This window comes from Arachis duranensis, chromosome 8 (genome assembly GCF_000817695.3).
Source record: "Arachis duranensis cultivar V14167 chromosome 8, aradu.V14167.gnm2.J7QH, whole genome shotgun sequence".
Lineage (NCBI taxonomy): Eukaryota > Viridiplantae > Streptophyta > Magnoliopsida > Fabales > Fabaceae > Arachis > Arachis duranensis.
In genome coordinates, this window is record NC_029779.3 from 49,299,040 (window position 1) to 49,321,070 (window position 22,031).

General features: G+C 29.1%; 2 protein-coding genes across 2 annotated transcripts; both read left to right on the forward strand.

Moving 5' to 3' along the window:
• The first annotated feature begins 9,082 nt into the window (after positions 1 to 9,082).
• LOC107463577 (uncharacterized) lies at positions 9,083 to 13,401 on the forward strand. The gene is made up of 5 exons (XM_016082390.3): positions 9,083 to 9,476; positions 10,406 to 10,472; positions 10,964 to 11,368; positions 11,963 to 12,306; positions 12,603 to 13,401. The coding sequence occupies exons 1-5, from the start codon at positions 9,375 to 9,377 to the stop codon at positions 12,816 to 12,818; spliced, it is 1,134 nt and encodes a 377-aa protein (XP_015937876.1). The 5' UTR covers positions 9,083 to 9,374; the 3' UTR covers positions 12,819 to 13,401.
• A 3,871-nt stretch (positions 13,402 to 17,272) lies between these two features.
• Positions 17,273 to 21,343, forward strand: LOC107463638 (LRR receptor-like serine/threonine-protein kinase GSO1). Its single transcript, XM_016082470.3, has 2 exons — positions 17,273 to 19,686; positions 20,754 to 21,343. Exons 1-2 carry the CDS (start codon positions 17,370 to 17,372, stop codon positions 21,341 to 21,343), a joined length of 2,907 nt encoding a protein of 968 aa, XP_015937956.1. The 5' UTR covers positions 17,273 to 17,369.
• The last annotated feature ends 688 nt before the right edge of the window (positions 21,344 to 22,031 follow it).

Sequence of the window (22,031 nt, forward strand, 5' to 3'; positions counted from 1 at the left end):
CTTTCTCTATTATATTAGTTTAGATAGATTATTAAACTTCAAAAGTATAATAATTGAGAAAAATAAATCCTTCTACTTACTAAAGTAAAAAGCTCAATTATAATTTTTTTTATAAATTATAGTGTACTAAACAAATAAATATAAATATAAATATAAATATATAATCATCGTAATTAAGCTTACAATTTAGCATTTACCTCTTATATATTTTATTTGAGTTTAATTTATTTATTATATTCAACTTCTATATATAATATATATTCCAAAAGTAATTTTGTCCAAAATAGTAAAGTAGACATTTATTATGAGGAAGAGTTAACCAAAGATATGAGTAGTTATTTTCACTTTCATTCCACCTTCAAATATATGAATATGAGTCACATTTTGTGTTGTTGGGTACATAACATAATGATGTAGCACTCTCATCTGCATAAATCAGCTTTAACTCAAATTATTAATTGCTAGGATTTGGCCCAAGAAAAAAATGACACCAAAGGAAGATAGCACGAAATCGTTTATGGGCCATGCCTAATCATTTTTTGTTCAATTATGTCATTATGAGGGAGCCTCTATATAGTTTATTAATTTTCAATCAATTTTTACATTTTTATTAAAGTTTTTTTTAAATATTTGATAATAAAAAAAATTAATCAAAATAATCAGAATTTATCTTATTTAATATTTATTAATTGTTGGTATATTTAATAAATACTAAATAAAGTAAATTTGTGCAGTTGCGAATCCACCTTTATGGAAAAAGGGTAATGCTCCTCCCAAACTTTCAATTTTTTAATTTAATTCTCTTTTAATTATTAATTTTTCTCTTTTTTTAACTTATATATTTTATATTCGTCCCTCTCAAAAAAATTTCTAACTCTGCTCCTGAGTTTGTGATTTTTTTATCTTTTTAATATTATTGTTTTTTTTATTTTCTATCGATTTATCCTATTTTTATATATATATATTTTTTTAAGAAAAAAATAAAAAGAAAATATGAAAGTAATTATAATTAAGTTATTTTGAAAAGAATATGAATATTTATAATAAAGCGAGACTTAAATAAATTTTTTGTTGTAATAAAATATTTATTTTTTCTTTAGTTATTATTTATTAGTTTGTTCTGTTAAATATTGACTAACACCTTATAAAATAAGGTTTCATTAAGTAATTTTTTTGTCTTCTTGAACATTCTCTCGTTAACAATGTTAGTTTTGTTTACATATTTTTTTTTTTGTGATGTTAGAAAAACAAAAAATTTAAATTTATCTTATTTAGTATTTATTAATTCTAGTAATAATTAATNAATAAGATTTATATATAGGGTAGTTGGGACCAACAACTTAGGATATAAGATATGAATATTCACTATAAATACTATGTCCAAATTTACCTAAGTGATGAGCTTTGATTAACCAATGTGAATGTGTCAAAGTCCTTTTAATATTATGCCGACAATTTGTAGATGGTGTTGTTAATGGCAACCATAACATCTCCCATGCTATGAAAAATGGAAGCAAAACAAGATAGAGAAATCTAGAATATCATTAGTATTGTTTTGAGCAGCATGAGCTTTTTTTTTTTTAGCCACACCACCTTTTTCCCTTTTTCTTGGGTGGTGATATTGCATTTTTTTAAGTATATTTTTTCATCATTAACATTTATGTTTAGTTTCAATCTTATTAACAGTAATATTTTTATATAATTATTGTTCTAATTTTTCTTTCAGTATTTTAATTATATTTAAAAGTTTTTAATTTTAATCTGGTTTCTAATGTTTTAAATATATTTTAATCTTAATATTATTTATTATGAGATTCGTTTATATCTTAGTCTAAAATAAAGTCAGAGTCATTAAGAATAAAGACCTGTTATGAATGACTTCCTCCACTTATCCAATACAACAAGAAGGTCCAGTTTTAATTATTTAAATAAGTAACTGTTTTTTGAATCTTTTTTACTATTTCTATTTTTCTTAAAAGATGGATCTCAACAAACTCTCAAGATAAAGGGAACGACTATCCATTTATAAAAGTAGAACTACTAAAAAAATATAGTTATCTATTTTACTATAAATACAGAGACACTTCTATAATTCTATTTATATCCCAATTTACTAAAATCCTACCTAAAACCCTTTGCTAACTTAAGTATTGAAGTTAGGTATCATTCCACCTTCTCACGAAGAACTCGAACGGCTGCATCTCAACACCGTTTCAAATAACTTTCGAAACAGAATTCATAATAGATTAAAAAAAATGGAAGACTAATGGAATAATAAAGGGTAGGTAACATTACCATTTGTTCATAATAGATATTAGTTCATCATAGTTCTTTTTAGAAACTTATTAGTTGATACTTATATTTATTTTTTAAAGACTTATAATGCATTACAAAAATTTTTTTAGAAATCTAGCTTCTCTTACTTAAAAAATATTCTATAAAAAGTACGAAAATAAAATAGAATATGTTTTTTAGTTATTGACTTTTCTTAGTCAATTATAGGTTGACTCTTAGACACTTCCTTTTCAATACTAGCGATAGTTTGACATTTTTCGCAAGTGATTAAATGTACTCTTAGAAGAAAGTTGATAACCAATGCTCAAAATTTTGTTCTAAAAAATATACATTGGAATAAAATTCTAACCTAAGGATTTAATAAAAGTCATGTTTTAAAAAGATATTTAATGAAAAAAAAAAGTGACATCTTTGTTTTTTCAAAAAATGATCGAACCATAAAAAAGTGTTAAAAGGATAAGGTTGCATAATAAGAGGAAAGCACGTTGCCACATTAACCTTTGTACTTTACTATAATTAAACAATTTAATCACCATACTTTTAGTTCATAATCAATTCCACAAATGGATTAAGAAAGATATTCTTCCATATCTAACATGAACATGATTATATATTAAAATTTTCTTGTATATAATCAAATTGAATTGATTAAGTAGTTAGTTTATTAATTCGTTTAAGTAAGTATTGAAAATTTGAATCTGGTCTTATACATGCAATAATTTATTAATTAACTAACGATAGCTCTAATCATATCGCGACAAAATATCATAAGAAATAAAAAAATATCTTGTATGGAAAGTAGTACAAAATTCAAAATATAGTCCCTTGCACTAGTTATCTTTTTTACGGTTGTACCTATCAAATAATTAATATTGATTATGATACTATACCTATTGAGTAATTAGTTTACTTTAATGTAATATTAGTATTTTTTACTATTTCTCTCTTCTTTTCACAAACACCCACTAACTGTTATCAATTATATAAAGGAAAAGTATACGAAATCAACAGGTTACTGGCTAAAAATTAAATAAAATTATATTAATTTATATTAATTATTAATTTTAAATTTTTTAAATTCAAAATTAAAAAAAATTTAAATTTATTAAGTAAACCTAATTAAAATCTATAAAAACCTTTTTCTTCTCTCTTACATTAACCTATCCACCTCTAACAATTCCACACGTAGACCTCTCTCTCTCACCAATACTGTTGTAAGCGCCGGCGACTTTCATACTCTCCGCGATGTCCTCAACAAGCGTATCCAAGACAACTGCTTCAACACAAAATCCACTTTCGACTTCGTCACCGACTGAGACAACACTCGAAGCGGATTCATGCGCTTTGGGTCCTGTTCTGCGATATTCGTTGTTGACCGTCGCGGCTCCTTCGAAGCGCGTGCGCAAGAAGAAGGAGCTAGTGAGAGTCTCCGAACTCATCCTTCACGAGCAGTTTCATTTCCGTTTGGTCGTGAGGCGAACGAGAATGATCTACGACTCAATCCGCGTTCTCTGCACCATTGAGGAAGAGAAGCGCGTCCAGGAAGAGAAAAGAGCTGTCGAGAAGAGAGTTGCCGCCGCCGAGGAGGAGAGGATATGTTGGCGACATGTTCCTCTTTCGGATGGAATTGGGTGTCCTTGGATTGCACGGTTAGATCCAGGCTGGCATTGATTACCTGGCAGCTTCCATGAGCCCCCAACAATGAGCCAATTGCAACGAGTGTTATTGTTTTCGGTGGCTACGAGGATGATATGGACGAAGGAGATGTCATAATCTACACTGGACAAGGCGGGCAGGCCATGAAATATAAAAAAAAAAACATTCATTTAATATGAAAAAAATCATAATAATTAACAAAAGAAATATTCAGTTATATTTTAGCAAAAATCATTAAATATCTATAAAATTTTAAAAAATAAAATTTTTAAACAAATAGAGAAATTCACATTTGCAATACAAAAAAATTCGAAAAATATATAAAAGAACATCCATTTAGTATGAAAAAAGAAACATTCTAATACTTAGCAGAAGAAACATCTATATATATTAACTCGTAGAGATTTTAGATTCACCCAAAAGTATTTGGCTGATTTTTTGCTAATACCCTTTTGATTTTCTAGCATTGTTATTATATAAATTAATTCGCAATATCAAACCTATATGAATATATATCATTCAATAAAGAAATTAAATTAGTTTACTCTTCAAATCATTCCATGACTTTTAATATTACCACTCATGAACCCTAAAAATTTATATTACTACTATCAATTGATGAGTTTGTCATTTCATCTCTTTTCTTATTCAGTTCAATATTTTCGTTATAGAAACAAGATTATTCCACGGTTAATTATTTTTGTTAAATTTAATAATTTTTTAAGGATTAAATTATTGTTCGTTTCTTTTAAAATTATTTTTATCAACAATAAATCTTACGACTACCATTTTAATAGTTAATTTTAAGAAAATAAAACATCAACATCGACATCGACATAATAGTGTCTTTTGTAACTAACTTTTGTTCAATCAAAGATTTAAAATTCAAGTCTAATTTTGATAAATTGAAATTAACATTTGTTTTGAGGTATTGAGATAGAGACTGAGAGATTGATACTTAGTATTATGTTTGTTAGTTTAAAAATTGGTACTAAAATTTTTATTTCTGTCTCTAAAATTTCAGTATTTCAGTATTTCCAAAAAGTGAGAACACAGGAGACTGAATTTTTTAGAGACGGAGATTGAAACTTTAATAACATTTTATACATAAAATACCGTCATTTCAATTAATTAATTCCAATTTTACCCTTTGTACAAATTAAATTAGAGTTTCATTCTTATTTCAATTTTTATCTCCCACTTTACACTAAATAGAATATTAAAATTTATTTCAATCTTTATTTCTGAATCTCTGTCTCTCAGTTTCAGTCTTTTAATCTCTGTCTCTCTACTAAACACTACCAAAAACCTAGTTAAAACATGATCCAAATATCATGGACCATTTTGAATTTCAGTGCCAAAACAAACTAGTGTCTTTGGTTGGATAATAAGGAGGAGAAAAAACACCCCTACTAGTTTCTCTATATTGAATAGTATGTTTATCTAGGTTCCAAAATGACCAAAAAAATGAGAAGAATAATTAGGAAAGAGTAGGGTGAAATGTGGGGTTGAAAAATTGATGACAACGGACACTCAACTCTTTTAAAAGTAGTGACTTTAGCTTTGATTGTTCCCATTACATTTCATCTTGTTTTTCTCAAAACTGGCCCAAACATATTTATTTACATTTAATGCAATATTTATGCCTTTCATTAATAAATCATCAACCCAACCCAATTTACATAGCTTAAAATACGCGTTTCCATGTACCAATTTAGCACTCTAATAAATACTCATCTTTCATACTTTCAACTTCCACCTACTAGCACTTTTCTCTATTTTATATGTACCTATTTTGGTGATAAAAAGTAAAAACAACTACCAAGCATGAAAGGTAAATTAAATCACCATATGACTTCATTGTACCATCCTTTTGACTATGCTTTATTTTTTAAATTATTTAGCATTAATACATATTTATTATATTACATATAATCTAATATGAATATAAAAAAATACTTCATATATATTAATAATAAAAAATCAAATTAGTCAATGTATACTATATTTATATATTTTTTAACTAAATAATCAGATACCAAAATGTCAAATATGTCATGATAAAATAATTAAATGTTGTGTAATAAATAAATAACCAAACTTATTTTTAGTAGTATAATAAAAAATATAAAATATCGAGTACGTATTTGTATACATAATAGTTAATCGGTGACAATTTTTTTGTATGCATGTAATAGGAAAATACTATTTATATATCAAATATTTTTTTACGCCCATATATAAAAAAATACAGTTATTATTGTGTCGTATTTAAATTATTTTTAATTAATAAAATAAAGAAAATATACATTTTATTATTAAAAAATACTGATATCAAAATGATATTTATTAAAAAAGAGGTGCATTATCCATTAAATCATTTATATTCGTGTATAATATACGTTAAAATATAAAATATTTATTGAAATGAGTTAAATAATATATATTTAATATATAATAGCTAATTTTTAGTATGTATATAGTATTTTTGATATTTGGATAAATAAAATAAAATAGTTGAGGTAGTAAAAAAATTCAATAATATAAAAATATTATTTTATGAATATTAAAAACTAGTCATCACATATATATAATTGTTTATTTATATGTGTTAATATATTCTTTTAGCTAAGTAATTAACCACTAAAATAATTAATTTTTTAAATGTTTCAACCTTAATTTCAACTACCTTTAAACTATGAAAACCGCTTTTTGGACCATTTTGTATTTGGCATTGTCTCATGTACGCATTTTAAGTGAATTTTTTATATGTTAATTTTTATCATCATCTTAATTAAATGCTCTTATTATAGGTGTTTATCTATTTAGTCTATTTTCTTAAGGTTTAATTACTCTATTGGTTTCTATAATTTTGCAAAATTTTTAATTAGGTCCCTATACTTTTTTTTTCTTTAATTGAGTTTCTGTACTAATTTTTTTTTTATTTAGATCTCTCTTGGCCGTAATTAGCTTAATTGTATAGAGACCAAACTAAAAAAAAAATTAATGTAAGAACTCAAATAAACGAAAAAAATATGGAGACCCAATTTAAAAACTAAATTAATGCAAGGACTCTATTAAAAGAAAAAAAAGTATAAAGACCTAATTAAAAATTTTGCGAAACTATAGAAACTAATAGAGTAATTAAATCTTTTCTTAATCAATATGACTTAACAAATATATAAAGTCTACCATGAAAAAAAGTTGTATTTATATATATAGAAGTTCCATGTGAGAAAGTCAAATCTCATGATAAAAGAGTAATAAGTAAGAACCAACCCACCTTAAAATGTTTAAACAAACTATTTCCACTCACTGAAAAATTTACCTAAAGTGGCTAGGGCACTAGACAAAGCCTTCAAATATGCCTCCACATTTTCCAATTCAGAGACATGTAATGATGGCTAGAGGCCATTTTTTTTATTAGATGTGGTCAAAGACTTAATTAGTTCAAGCGATTGAATTAGATGTCTCACAAAAAGTTACATCAAATTCAAATTTTAGAATAAACTTAACAAGTAAAATATAAAACCATATTAGTAACACTAATAGATTAGTAGAGTGTGTGTATTGTTAAGACAAAAAGTATATACAACTGAAATTTTAATTGAGTGGTTAAATATATTATCTTTTAATATATTATATTCGAATTTAAATTTTGACGGTGTGTGTGAATGTGTCAAAAAAACAAAAACAAAAAATATCTATTTAATATTGATCACTCTATGAAAAGACATATTTTAGGGTCAACTAATGCTCAATACTTAATTACTTATACCCGCACGCTTACATTGTGCCTTCAATGAAAAAACTAGTTTAGCCTCTTGGTTTTTATTTTCATTCGTTCTTTTTAGTATTTTTTGTTTTTTTATTTTGTCAGATCTTATTAATACATATATAGTTTAAAAAAAAGTAAAAAATAAGGTCTTTTATGTAACTCTTATAATTTACAATTTTTTTATTATTATATTGTAAGTTCAACAAAATTATTAACTCATCCGTCGTAGATGTTCATAAATTTGTTGAAAATGGTATGTCAAAAGTCAAAATAAAAAACACCCTGTACTTTATTAAAGAATAGATAATTGAGTTGACTATTCAACTAACTCAAGTTTATTCTTTTTTTTTTAAACTTTTTTTGTTATACATTGGGGGCCAAGGCCCTTCTCTTTTTCTATTTCTTATAAATTTACGACTCTTGCCAATGAGGCTTAACTCAAGTGGCACATACTCCTCTTTCTTATTAAGAGATCTTGAGTTCAAGTCTCATTTAGTGTAAACTTGATCAAAAAAGAGGATATCATGTGTGTGTGAGTGCTAAACCTAAGATTGTGGGTTGTTCAATCCATCAAAAAAAAAAATTTACGACTCTTATACTTCACATCCTTTTTATTTAGAAAAACTATAGCCCACCTAAGTTTTTGGTTATAGAAACTCCAACGCTTACTTTAGTTCACTCGGCTGGAAAGGCCCCTGTTTATTTTTTTGTTGGGTCATGAAAAGGCCCCTGTTGTCTTATAAGCTTTTGCCCTAATCCATGCTTTTCGTTTGGGCCATTACCTTAGTTGCTTCCAATTTTTTTTATAACATTTTTCTAATAAAATAATTAATTACTAAAATAATATATATTTTTATAATAATTAATTAGCCACTCATTTTTTATATTTAATCAATATTTATAAATAAAAAACTTTAAATTACAAATTGAATGTAAGAAAAGAATACTGTTTAATGAAATTTTGTTCCTTTTATTTCACTTTTTTTTAAGAAAATATACTTAAATACGTTTCTAACAAATTTTGCATTAAACGTTTTCGTCTCTAAAAAAATATTATATATTAAAATTTTTAAATTTTATAAAATAAGAGATGTATATTCTTTTATCACACATTTAAAAATTTATTTATCCAAATAAAAACAATATGTTTAACTAAGATAAGAACTTATATATTTTATTTTTGTAAAATTTTAAAACCTAATATAATAATTTTTTTTAGAGACAAAAATATCTTTTTTAAGATCTATTTGAGTATATACTTTTTTTTTTGTTTTAATTTCAAAGCTAAATCTGTTCCTAAAAAGACAAAAAGAAAGAATAAAAAATGTAGAATATGTTGGAGGGTTCATCATCCAAAACCAGAAAGAGAAGCCAAATCGGTTCAACACATAAACACACCACACTCTCTTCACTCTCCACTCTTGAGCTCAAATTCAAACGCCGAATATAATATAATATTATTTAATTATTATCACTAATTCACATTAATATTAATTTAATATTAATATTCCCCCAAAATCATCAAATATGGCTTGATGTTCGTTCAGGAATTGTTCTTCTCAGGTTGAGCTTAATTCGAAGCTACTACAGCTTCTACAATCACACTAACTAACATATCATTAATATAATTATTATTATTGTTTTTATGATTATGATTATGGGAAGCAGTAGCAGAATTGGTTCATCATTTTCTTCTTGCTTAGTGGCTCCTCTTCCTTCCCCTTTTAACCGTACAACACTTTTCCAGGTACGTTTTTATATCAATCACCCCTAATTATGACCTGTGTTAATTTGTTTTATTAATTAATTTCATGTTTAGGGTGTAATTATTTGTATCCATTTTCGTTCCATGAAAACTTAGTGCTTGGATTGACTAATAGTTACTTGAATAGGGTTATGTATGTATGGCTTATGCATTTGTTGATTATGGTTATGCTTTTGCATGAGGTAGTGTGCAATTTGGCCCTCATTTGGTGATAGCTATTCTTAGTGTTAGGGCTCAAAAGAAAAAATTGAAAGAGGAAAAAGCTGCTATAACTTATCTTGTGTGTTTAGCTAGCTGCTGTCTCCAATTTGATGGTTTAGTGTTGTTATGGTGACACACTCGACGGTAAGAGCGCGCTAGGAGCATCCAAGAATTTCTCCCTAGTTTTAAGCCTTGATTGATTTCAACTATACACAACTTATTGGATTTAGATAGACAGCTTTTGGTTTTAGAGGACAGTTCAAATCTGTTGGATTTCGGTGTAGCTCTTGAAGTTGCAGAATGAGGATCTCCCTGTTAGTATTGGATTAAGACTGGATAGGGTTTCACTGCTGAATTTTCGTTCATCAGTAGAACTTGGACGAAAGTGGAAGATATGTAATCTAATGGTCGCAGTTCACTTGGTCAAATGGATATATGCATTCCAATAGTGACTGTATATATAGTTATTTTTCTTCAATATGGTGATGATAGGCATGGCATGTATAAATCTCAAAGATGTCTACTTAGAGCTTTCTATATATTTAAACTACTAATCAAGCAATTGTGTAACTTGCTTTGCTACTTTAGTAACTCACTCTTGCTATCTTCTAGTTAAACTTCATTTCATTATCCTGTTCTGCTTCATTATCTTCGAGTATTGCTTGATTTACTCTTCAACTTGTGTGGCTTTCTTTTCATTCTATATTCAGTCGAGATTATCACAAGGGTTGTTTGTCAACAAGCAAACTGCTGCCCAGCTGCAAATATACGCTAAAGGTAGCTTGCTTATCTATTCGGTGATTCATGAATCTCTGCATTCTGCAGTAAGCTTCTGTCAGCTGCTTTTTCTTCATCTTTAGAGATATGAAACTTACAAGTTATTCCTTAGATAAGTCAGTTAGCTCTAGCTCTAGATGGCTCTACACCTTTAAACTTTGGTCCATGTGCTGATTAGATCTTGGGGTTGAAAAGTGCAAATGACCCCTGAACTTCACACTTCAGTGAAAATTCCCTCCAGTAAGAACTGTTAATCATTGGAGGTTTTAATGCTGAAAAGGCTTTACATGTGCATATTTCATGAGAGTTCCATCAGATATTTAATTGTTTGCTTAATGGAGGGAATCCTTTGGCACAAAGTGTGAAGTTCACAAGTCTAATTTGTACCTGCATCAGCGCAAATGATGTGATCTAGGGGTTTCCTGACATGTATGAAATCCTCTGGATGTGTTCTCAGTTAACGTTCTTTTTTGTATTTCTATCATGGTTAGACAAATCATGCCAGTTCAAGTTTATATATGGAATTCCAAAGTTAAAGGCAAGGTTCCAGAAACAGCATAATGCTCTCTCTGTTGTCTCTGAGGATCAACCACAAAGCACTGAGCTTGATGAAGCTGCTTTAGTTCCAGAAAGCGAAGATGCTATTGCTGAAGACATATCTACCATTGGCAACTCATCTTTTAATTTATTGGGAAGTGATGGAAAACCAGGCTTTATATCATTCTATAACCGTCCATATGGAAAAGACAAGGAGACACCATCGTCAAAATCAGAAAAGAGTCAAAATAGCATCTTATGGTTTGTGGGTCCTGCGGTCCTTGTTGCTTCTTTCATTTTTCCTTCACTCTATTTGCGCAAAGTGCTCTCCATCATTTTCGAAGACTCTTTGTTAACAGGTAAAGTTTCGATGGAAGAAAGCCTCTCTGTTGTGTTTGTTCATTGTATGTGTTTTGGTGATGCATTGTTTTGTCTTCACTCTGCAATACTGTTCTTGCATTTGGATGTGGTTCATATTAAGTAACTTATTGAACCGATGTGGGTAATATGTGCCATCTGCTGGTGAAGAAACCTGTGGAGCAAAGGGGAACTAATTTCAGTTGGGGTATTTAGTAATTGGATATTGCTAGGGGAGCATTTTGGACTTTCTGAACGCGGATATGCTGCTCATCGATTAATTTGGAATTATTGTTTCTTGATATAAAATCAATTAACAATAGTCATTGGACTGAAAAGGAGACTTAATTAAACCACAAGCATAATTCATCATAAATTTTGGGCTGAAGTTGATAAAACTTTTACAAATATTGAACCTGGTTTAGAAATTCAATTTTTTAGTCCGAGTAGCGGGGAAAAGCCTGACTTAGTAGTTGTAGTAATGCTTGGGGTCTGCATGTATAATTGCTTGCTTGAAATCTTTTTAGTTCTCTTTCTTTCTTTCTTTATACATATTTGGCTCTCTTCTCTGAACTGACTGCTTTCTTCATCTACAGATTTCCTCATATTATTCTTCACAGAAGCAATTTTCTATTGTGGTGTTGCGGTATATCTTTATCTACTAGACCGATTAAGGAGACCCATGCAACAAGAAACCGCTACAACCAGTCAAGATACTCTGCCCTCTCAGTTGGGACATCGCGTCTCTTCTGTTGCTACCCTGGTGCTTAGTCTCGTAATTCCTATGGTCACTATGGGTTTGGTCTGGCCGTGGACTGGTCCTGCTGCATCCGCAACTCTTGCTCCATACCTGGTTGGTATAGTTGTCCAATTTGCATTTGAACAGTATGCAAGATATCGAAAATCACCTTCATGGTCTGCTATTCCATTAATCTTCCAAGTAAGTACAATCCAATTCCATGCTGATCAAATTATGTACAATCCAATTCCTTTTCCTTATTGAGTTTTGCCTGCCTAATTGATACTCTAAATTAGCATTTTGATTCTCTAGGTCTTCTTAATTGGACGAATTGACTAAAAATTTCATTTGATGAGTCATGTATGAATAAGGAACTAAGGACTATGCCTAGATTCAGTGAGATAAATCTGGTGCATCTGATACTGAGATAACTCAATGATACAGATCTTAATGCAAATTTACATCAACAACTTCTACTAATAGATTGTTATTGACAGGTGTATAGATTGCACCAACTAAATAGAGCAGCACAACTGGTGACTGCTTTATCATTTACAGTTAGAGGAGCTGAGATGACCTCACACAACATGGCTATAAATAACTCTCTGGGTACCCTTTTGAATGTCCTACAATTCCTTGGTGTGATTTGCATTTGGTCCCTGTCAAGCTTCCTCATGAGATTTATACCTCCTACTTCCACCGCGGCGCAGTAAAAGTAAACAATTTCCTTGTAAAGTTTGTTTACAACTTGGAATTGATCCTCTCATGTTGATTTTTCATACGAACTTCCATGTGTAATCTCTCACCTTTCATTCTGCTTGTCAAGTGTTTTGTATTGATTCCACATTTTAAATGAAAGGTAAAAGATCACACCTAACAAGGATATGTGAAAAATCAACCTAAGAAGATCCGTTTCCCATGGATCAAGGCACCTCTTACCTTCCACAAAATGTTAAAATCTAATTGAACATTTATACACGAATCCTCTTGACTCATCCAGAATAAATTTGAGGTTGCAAGATATTGTAAATGAGGGCTCACAATACAGAAGAAGCAAACAGGAGGAAGAAACATTTGTAGAATTGTAGTTATACTTTTGCATATCATGTTTTATATTAAGTACTATGCCTTAGTAGATATTCATTTTGGGAATAAGATCACAATGTATTTTAATTAGGGTGCCTATTCACATGAAGATGTTTTTATATAAAGATGATAGTTAAAGATATAAATACTTATTATATTAAGTAATTTAGTCAAATATGTCAAATAATCTAATAAATTAATAATTCACAAGTTATCATCCCCACATGAAGAAGTCGTCTTCAATTAATTCAGTTCATTATTTACTATATTTTCTTTTAATTAATTGTGGTTTTTCCATAAGAGTTGCATGTCATCCTATGATCCAGGGAGTTAAAGTTGTGCAAGGTGGTAATTTTTTGTATTTTCACCTTCAAATCAATATTAACTAAATCTATGAATAATCGAAAGAAATTAATGTATTTTTGTTAGATGTGTAACAGCCATTATATGAAAATCAAAGCATCCATGTGTGCTCAGTTTTGTATTTTTTGTAAAAAGTGCAAAGATATTCAAATGTTTATACACCCCAGCGTTTTCCAACAAAAGGTTATAATTTGTATACCAAACTTAAACCTTAATAATAAATTATAAGCTATGTAAATCAATTAGGGTTATTCAAGCAGTCACTTCACTCGTCCGCTTAAACAAGTGTCAGGGATTCGAATCTCGCTTTGTGTATACTTAGATCCGCGACGAATTAGTCTTTAGTTTGTCGGGTCGAAGATACCGAAGGCATCAACCATCAAGAGGCTTTCGGTGGCCAGCATGGTGAAGTGATTTGTGCATACTAGCCATTAATAAAAAACACTTTGCTAGCATGTGTTGATGTGTATATTAACTATATATGAAGATCATAGTGATAATATATATGCACTCGCCATTGTATCCCAAAAATGTGGAAGCACTAAGTTACTAGTGCTTCATGTCGACATTATTTATTTGTACTTACATATCTTACAATATCATAAATAAATAGTTTGCTTGTTCTTGAATCTTTAGAAATATTGAGCCAAGATGGTGATAGCACTGAAATATGAAAGATTATGTGCCTTGTTTTTATGTGATTAGTTAACATATATATAGAATCTTTATAAAAATAAAAAGTAAAAACTAATCTCATGCGGATGCAACAAAAGTCAATTAGGCAAAAGAACATCTTGCCAAACAATTTTAGGGTGCGTTTGGTTTGAGTTTTCATTTTCTATTTTATAGAATAAAAAATAAATAAAAAAAATTTTTATTTTTTGTTTTTAGCTCCTGTTTTCACTTTTTTCTTTTATAAAATCTAAAAAACAAAAATATTAAAAATAAAAATAGAAAATGACAAACACACTTTTAAATTTTTAAGGAACATCACATTCTCTAGTCTATTACTCTATTTCATTTCATTCAATAGTTGAATGTTAGCTGATTCAAACATATGCTATAGTAACTAACTTATTTTGGTCACGACTCAAAGACAAAGTAATCTTTTGAATCGCATTACGATTATGATTATCATTGGTATAACATACCTAATTTATAGATGGATTTTTTTTTTTGTTTTAGTTCAGTTTTTCTTAATTTTAAGAGTAATTATTTAAATTATTTTTAGAGATTTTTAAATTGGATACTTTAATTTCTCGAATTTTAAAATAGACAAAACAATTTTCAGCGTTTACTTCCATTTGACAATATAGTCTCTAACTACTCGATAGAATGTTAACTCGCACATCGTTGTCTTTATCTATGTAAGATGGACAAATTAGTTTACATAATGAAATATAAAACAATTCTCAAAAAGTTTAAAAAATCTGAAAACAATTATTTCGATAATAAAAACAGTCCCTCACATACTAGAATAGCAATATTTATTTTGTTTTCTACAATGAGTTGACAAACAACTTTTTATTATTAGATGAGTGTCAAAATCATAAAAAAGTCTCTCATTTAAATTAGAGTAATTATTCAAATCAGTTCATGAGATTTTTAAAATTGAATATTTTAATCTTTTGAATTTTAAAATATACAGACAATTTTTAACATTTATTTTTGTTAGACAATACAGATTCTCTGTAATTTAATTTGAAAAGTGAGGTACAAATAAGTTTTTAAAAATTTTTAAAATTTCAAATAGTTCTTGAAAAATTTTAAAACAGTCATTTCGATTAAATAAATCAAATTTAAAATAATTAGGAATATTTTGAGTATTTTAAAACTTATAAAACTAAATTGTCCGATATTAAAAATCTTAAAATTAATTTGGATAATTACTCTTTAAATTAAGTGCTTGTAATTCACCAAACCTCAAATAGTTTTAACACTCATTAACTTGTAACCTCAAGTTATTGTGTTTGTTTTCTCCTATGTTTACTTGTTTAGTTATCATATTTAACATGGAATTAAGGAGGAAGAAAAAACACAACCACCTAGTAAGCTGCAACAAGACATGACGCCACAAAACAAATCTAATCTAAGATAAAGGATATGTTCTGAAATCTCAATCTTTAGGGACACTTAAGAATGTGATGTGCTTCACACGTGGATAAAGCAAACACAAGTTAACCAAGGAAAGCAATAAGCTAGCATAATGTAAAATTCATAATATTATGGTGATTCAACTTTCTCATATATAATGATGAATTCATACTCACTTTCTCAGATACCATTATGCACGCTTGTAATCTTAGGCTCTTATTATTGCCTTTTCTTTCTTTGTGGATATTGATAACTCTAAAAGCTTCTTTTCACACTAAGGTGACAGTAATTGGACAGGTTCATGTATGTTATACAAATATTAACATACTTGGAGTTGCAATTTCGCATCCATTAGACGACATAATCGGTATAAAAGTATTATTCGTACACCGAATATTTGTTGTATTTGTATAAATAGAACCACTTAAATATAAACGTTTAAAATATTTTCTTAAGATATTTTTTAGTAATTAAAATTTAACACATAATCAATTAAATCGTGTTATTTTTATTAAAATTTAGCCAGACAAATTAATTTGACCAAAAAAATAGTGAATAAAATTTTAAACTAATCTAAATTAATATTAATTTTTATAGAAAATGACTACAATACCTTAATTATAGAAAATGACTAAAATACTCATTATATATATTAATTTTAAAAATCCTAAATTTGAATCCTTTACCTATCTGCCGTCATAGAGTTATGATTTAGAGTTTTTAAAATTAATATATATAATAGAAGTATTTTAGTTATTTTCTATAATAAGAATATTGTAGTCACTTTCTATAAAAAAAAATATTAATTTAGACTCTTCAAAATTTGATTCACAATTTTTTCGGTCAAATTAATTTGTCTGGCCTAATTTTAATAAAAATAACACGATTTAATCAATTATATGTGCTAAATTTTAATTATTAAAAAATATCTTTAAAAAAAGACACTTTAAACATCTTTATCTAAGTCAGTCCCTTATATAAATATACGGTTGTTATTAATTAATAAGACGAAGAAAATCTACGTTGATTGTTAATAAGATACTGGTGTTAAAATAGTGTTTATTATAAGAAAAATTATAAATGTAGCAAAATTGTAACCAACTTATGCATATTGAGTTGACAATTTTGAAGTAGAATTGACCATAGCACTTGCAATCCTGTTGACTTACGACAAAACTTCTTTTCAATACATTTAAGAATTTGTATTATGATTTTTTTTTTCCTTAAAAAAGCAATATTAGTAGAAGGATAGAAAGTGACCTCATTATGATGTCACCTTTTTCTATTATGCATGAGTGCACCATTAATGAAAACCACCATATCCTATGCTTAACAATTTAATTACACATGCCACAAAGTAAAATATTTTATTTGTTGCCAATACTGGAAAGGATGAAAAAGTTGTTGAAACTCAAAAGGTGTAAAGGTATCTACACTTTTATCAGATAAATTGTAAGTTGAACAAGTTCATAATCTACCATATCTGCAAAAAACTCAAAACTCTATTTTCACACTTAGCATGGCTACTCTTCCACTAGAACTACTATTAGTTTGATTATGATCTTACATCTTCTTATAGAATTTCATGTACAATAGTTGCTTATTGCTTCTTCCTTCATACTTTCCTTCTCTGCTTCTCAGAATTTGAGCCTTTGTTGATTCTTTTTTGCCTCTCAGAGCTTACCCTTTGGACCATTTTATCAGTTTCTTAAATCCTTAGAATGAAACTCAAATTGGTCCAATCCAAAATGGATTCCATTTTCATGTGCCATTGTTTTCTATTGTTTACCATATTGCAAACAGTTTTTGTTACAACTCTTGGAGATAGTGAAACAGATTCCTATTGGCTTCTGAGAATCAAATCAGAACTTGTTGATCCATTAGAAGTCATGAGAAACTGGTCTCCAAGAACAAATCTGTGTAGCTGGAATGGATTAACATGTGAAGAAGTGGATGATAATGATGATGATGATGATGAGACGCATGTTGTAGGCTTGAATCTTTCTAGCTCAGGAATTTCAGGTTCTATCTCTGTTGATTTCAGCAACCTCATTCATCTTCAAGAGCTTGATTTGTCTTCGAATTCTCTCACCGGATGCATCCCTTCTGAGCTTGGTAATCTTCAAAATCTAAGAACATTGCTACTTTACTCAAACAATCTATCTTGTAAAATTCCTGCAGAGATAGGTAATTTGAACAAGTTGCAAGTTCTTAGACTTGGAGATAACATGCTGAAAGGCGAAATTCCGAATAGCATTGGAAAATTGAGTGAGTTGAAAGTGTTGGGACTGGCCAATTGCAACCTTAACGGAAGCATACCAACTGAGATTGGTAACTTGAAGCATCTAACAACACTTGATTTGCAGGTTAACAGTCTTAGTGGCATCATACCCCAAGAGATTCAAGCTTGTGAAGAGCTCGAAAATTTCGCAGCATCCAACAACATGCTTGAAGGAGAGATACCCTTTTCTATAGGGTCACTCAAAACATTGAAGATTCTGAATTTGGCTAATAACAGTTTATCTGGTTCAATCCCTTCATCATTGAGTAGTCTTTCAAACTTGACATACCTGAATTTGCTTGGAAACAAATTGAATGGCGAAATTCCTTCGGAACTCAATGGTTTGAGCCGGCTGCAGAAGCTTGACTTGTCCAGAAATAACCTCTCTGGATCACTGACACTCCTTAACAGCAAACTACAGAATCTTGTAACTATGGTTCTGTCGGATAATGCTTTAACAGGTAGTATCCCAAGTGGCTTCTGCTTCAGAGGTTCAAAACTTGAGCAGTTGTTCGTGGCAAGGAACGAGCTATCTGGGAAGTTTCCATTGGAGATACTCAACTGCTCCTCGATTCAACAGTTAGATCTTTCGGATAATCGCTTCAACAGAGAACTTCCCTCCGATTTGGACAAACTACAGAACCTCACAGATCTTGTGTTGAATAACAACAGTTTCACTGGTTCTCTGCCTCGAGAAATCGGAAATATTAGTACCTTACAAGGTCTTTTCTTGTTTGGCAACTTCTTCACAGGAAGAATTCCAGATGAGATTGGAAGACTACAGAGATTGAACACCATTTACCTTTATGATAATCAGATGAATGGACCTATAGCAAAAGAGTTAACAAACTGCACAAGCCTAAGGGAAATAGACTTCTTTGGAAACCAATTTTCTGGGAACATACCAGAGAATATTGGTAAGCTTAAGGACTTAGTTGTTCTCCATTTAAGGCAGAATGAGTTTTCAGGTCCAATTCCTTCAAGCATGGGACACTGTAAGATGCTACAGTTGCTGGCATTAGCAGATAACAAGTTTTCAGGTTCAATACCTTCCACATTCAGTTACCTTTCAGAACTTAGTACCATTACCCTTTACAATAACTCATTTGAAGGACCTCTTCCTAATTCACTCTTTCTTCTCAAGAACCTAAAGATCATTAATTTCTCACACAACAAGTTCAGTGGAAGTTTGTTTCCTCTCACTGGCTCAAATTCTCTCACTGTTTTGGACTTAACCAACAACAGCTTCTGGGGTCCAATCCCTTCTAGTCTAGCAGAGTCGTCGAACCTCGTTCGTATCCGGCTCGCGCAGAATTGCCTTACAGGAAGCATTCCTTCTGAATTAGGCAAGCTTTCAGCTCTCAACTTTCTTGATCTGTCATTCAACAATTTAACAGGGGATGTGCCACCACAACTCTCACTGTGTCATAATATCGAACACCTTCTGCTCAATAATAACAGATTCACTGGTCAAATATCTTCATGGTTGGGAAAACTGAAAGAGCTTGGTGAATTAGACCTCTCATTCAATGACTTCCATGGCAAGGTACCTAATGAGATTGGTGAATGCTCAAATCTACTTAAGCTTTCTCTCCATCACAACAATCTCTCAGGTGAAATCCCTCATGAAATTGGAAACCTCACTTCTCTCAATGTCTTGAACTTGCAAAGTAATAGCCTCTCTGGCCTCATTCCATCAACAATTCAACATTGCACAAAGCTTTATGAGCTAAGGCTCTCACACAACTTCTTAACTGGTAAGTTATACTAAGATTTTTCTTCTATACATTTTTCATTTTCAATAACATATTATATACTCTTATGCTTAACATAAAATATTTAGTAATAACTCAAATCCGCTCCTAACAAAGTTTTAACCAAACACTTTAGTCTTCGACAAATTAGTCTTTATGTCAGATTGTTCGTCTATATAAAGGAATTGATCTGAGAATTTTAAAAAATTTTAAAAATTATCATATCTTTCGACTATCTTTCGATTGTTAATATAATATATAAGAACCACTCCTACGAAGAGTACTACATCCTTGATATTTGATTTGTCTAACTTTTTAGACAAAATTTAACGTGAGAATTAATGTCTTAAAAGATTAAAAACTGATTTGTTAATTAAAATTCGTTGAAGATTAAATTGTTCGACTAAAAACTCTTTGAGAATGAATTTAGGATACTATATATTCTAAAATTATACCTTTTATCGTATGGTATCTAATATTTATACATGTGTCGATGTGACATATTAGATAATTTTACAAAGAAATTATGTCAAATATAAATTTTTTCTTCGACTATCTTTTAATTGTGAATATATAAGAACCACTATTACAAAAAATAATATCTTATTTATCTAATATTTTAGACAAAATTTAATATGAAAATTAATACGTCCAACAAAATAAAAAATTAAAAACTGATTTATTAATTAAAATTCGTTGAGAGTTAAATTGTCAAACTAAAAACTCTTTGAAAACGATTTTAGGACATTATTCTGCTCGAATTTCGCTAGGGAGCCAATGAAATATTTGTACAATGTGTATAATGGGTTATTTATTTGGTTCAATATGAGTTAAAAATGAACATTCAAAATAAAATACTACTAATTTCTCAAACACAATACACTCATACTATCCAGAATAATCATTCGAGTATCAGGAATAATAAATATATCTGATATTCTACTGAATGTAACATTCATAAATTCTCATTGTACACATTGTATAGATATTCCATTGACTACTTATACTTCTTCTGCTCTAAAATGATATATTGTAAGGAATTGTATGTGTATTGTTGATATGCATATTAGGTAATATACCATTTGAGCTAGGAGGGGTAACTGAGCTGCAAGTAATATTGGACCTAAGCAGAAACCAATTTTCTGGGGTGATTCCATCATCCATTGGAAACCTAATGAAGCTTGAAAGACTTGATCTTTCTTTCAATGAACTTGAAGGTGAAGTTCCTCCTTCACTTGGCAAACTCACAAGCCTCCATGTTTTGAACCTCTCAAACAACCACCTTCATGGCAAGATTCCTTCAACATTTTCACAGTTTCCAATGAGCTCATTCCTCAACAATGATGCCAACTTGTGTGGACCACCATTATTGGTTTCTTGCAAAGAATCTTCTAGTGAGAAAATTCAGATGTCAAACACAGAAGTGGCAGCAGTAATAGTTGCCATTGTTTTCACTTCAACATTGATATGCTTAGTGATGTTATATTTGATGTTGAGAATCTGGTGCAATTGGAGAAAAGTAGCTATTGTTTCAAGTGAAGAAGTTGATGAGAATCATAAGAAGGAAGAGAGCATTAGATTCTGCTTTTCTGATCATAACACAAAGAATGGAGAGTATTTGAATATGAACTCCAATGATGCTACCTCTCTTTCATTTTAGTCTCTGAAAAAATAGTATTTTTAAATTCCTTTAATTAGTTCATCTCTTTTTATTTCTTTGTTTTTAGTTGTGTTTATATAAATTTTGATCTTGTTAAATAGTCCAAAATATATTTATATAAATATCAAAAAACAAATATTTTTAGTTTTGCAGACATTTTTTTTATATAATATCAATTAGTTGATAAATTCAAAAAATTTTAAAATATAATATGATAACAATTTCTATCTTGCCTATTTAATTTGGCAAAAAGGGTGAGTCATGTGAGATATTACACATATAATATTCATATATACTTAGAGTTATTTTGAATCTAGAGTGTACATTCCTATCATTTAGTTGGAATAAGGTAATTTTTTCGTTTCTCTCTATGGTCTTTTTTTAATATGTGTATAAATATTTATTGACTTAAACCAACGTAAAGATGAATGGAATAAAATTTCATGAAATATGAAAATAAAAGTAAATTTTAAATATATTATTTTTTTTTATATAAAGTTAATTTTGTAAATATAAGTATATAACTAAATTTTATATTTAATTAGGTAAAATTTAAACCTAAAATATATTATCAATATAATATAATTCAGCAATAATTTGATGGAATAGTAGTTATTAAAGGATAAATTTAGAAAAAGAATAGCTAAATATTACTTATCTAAAAAAAACTATCATTTGTACCCATGAA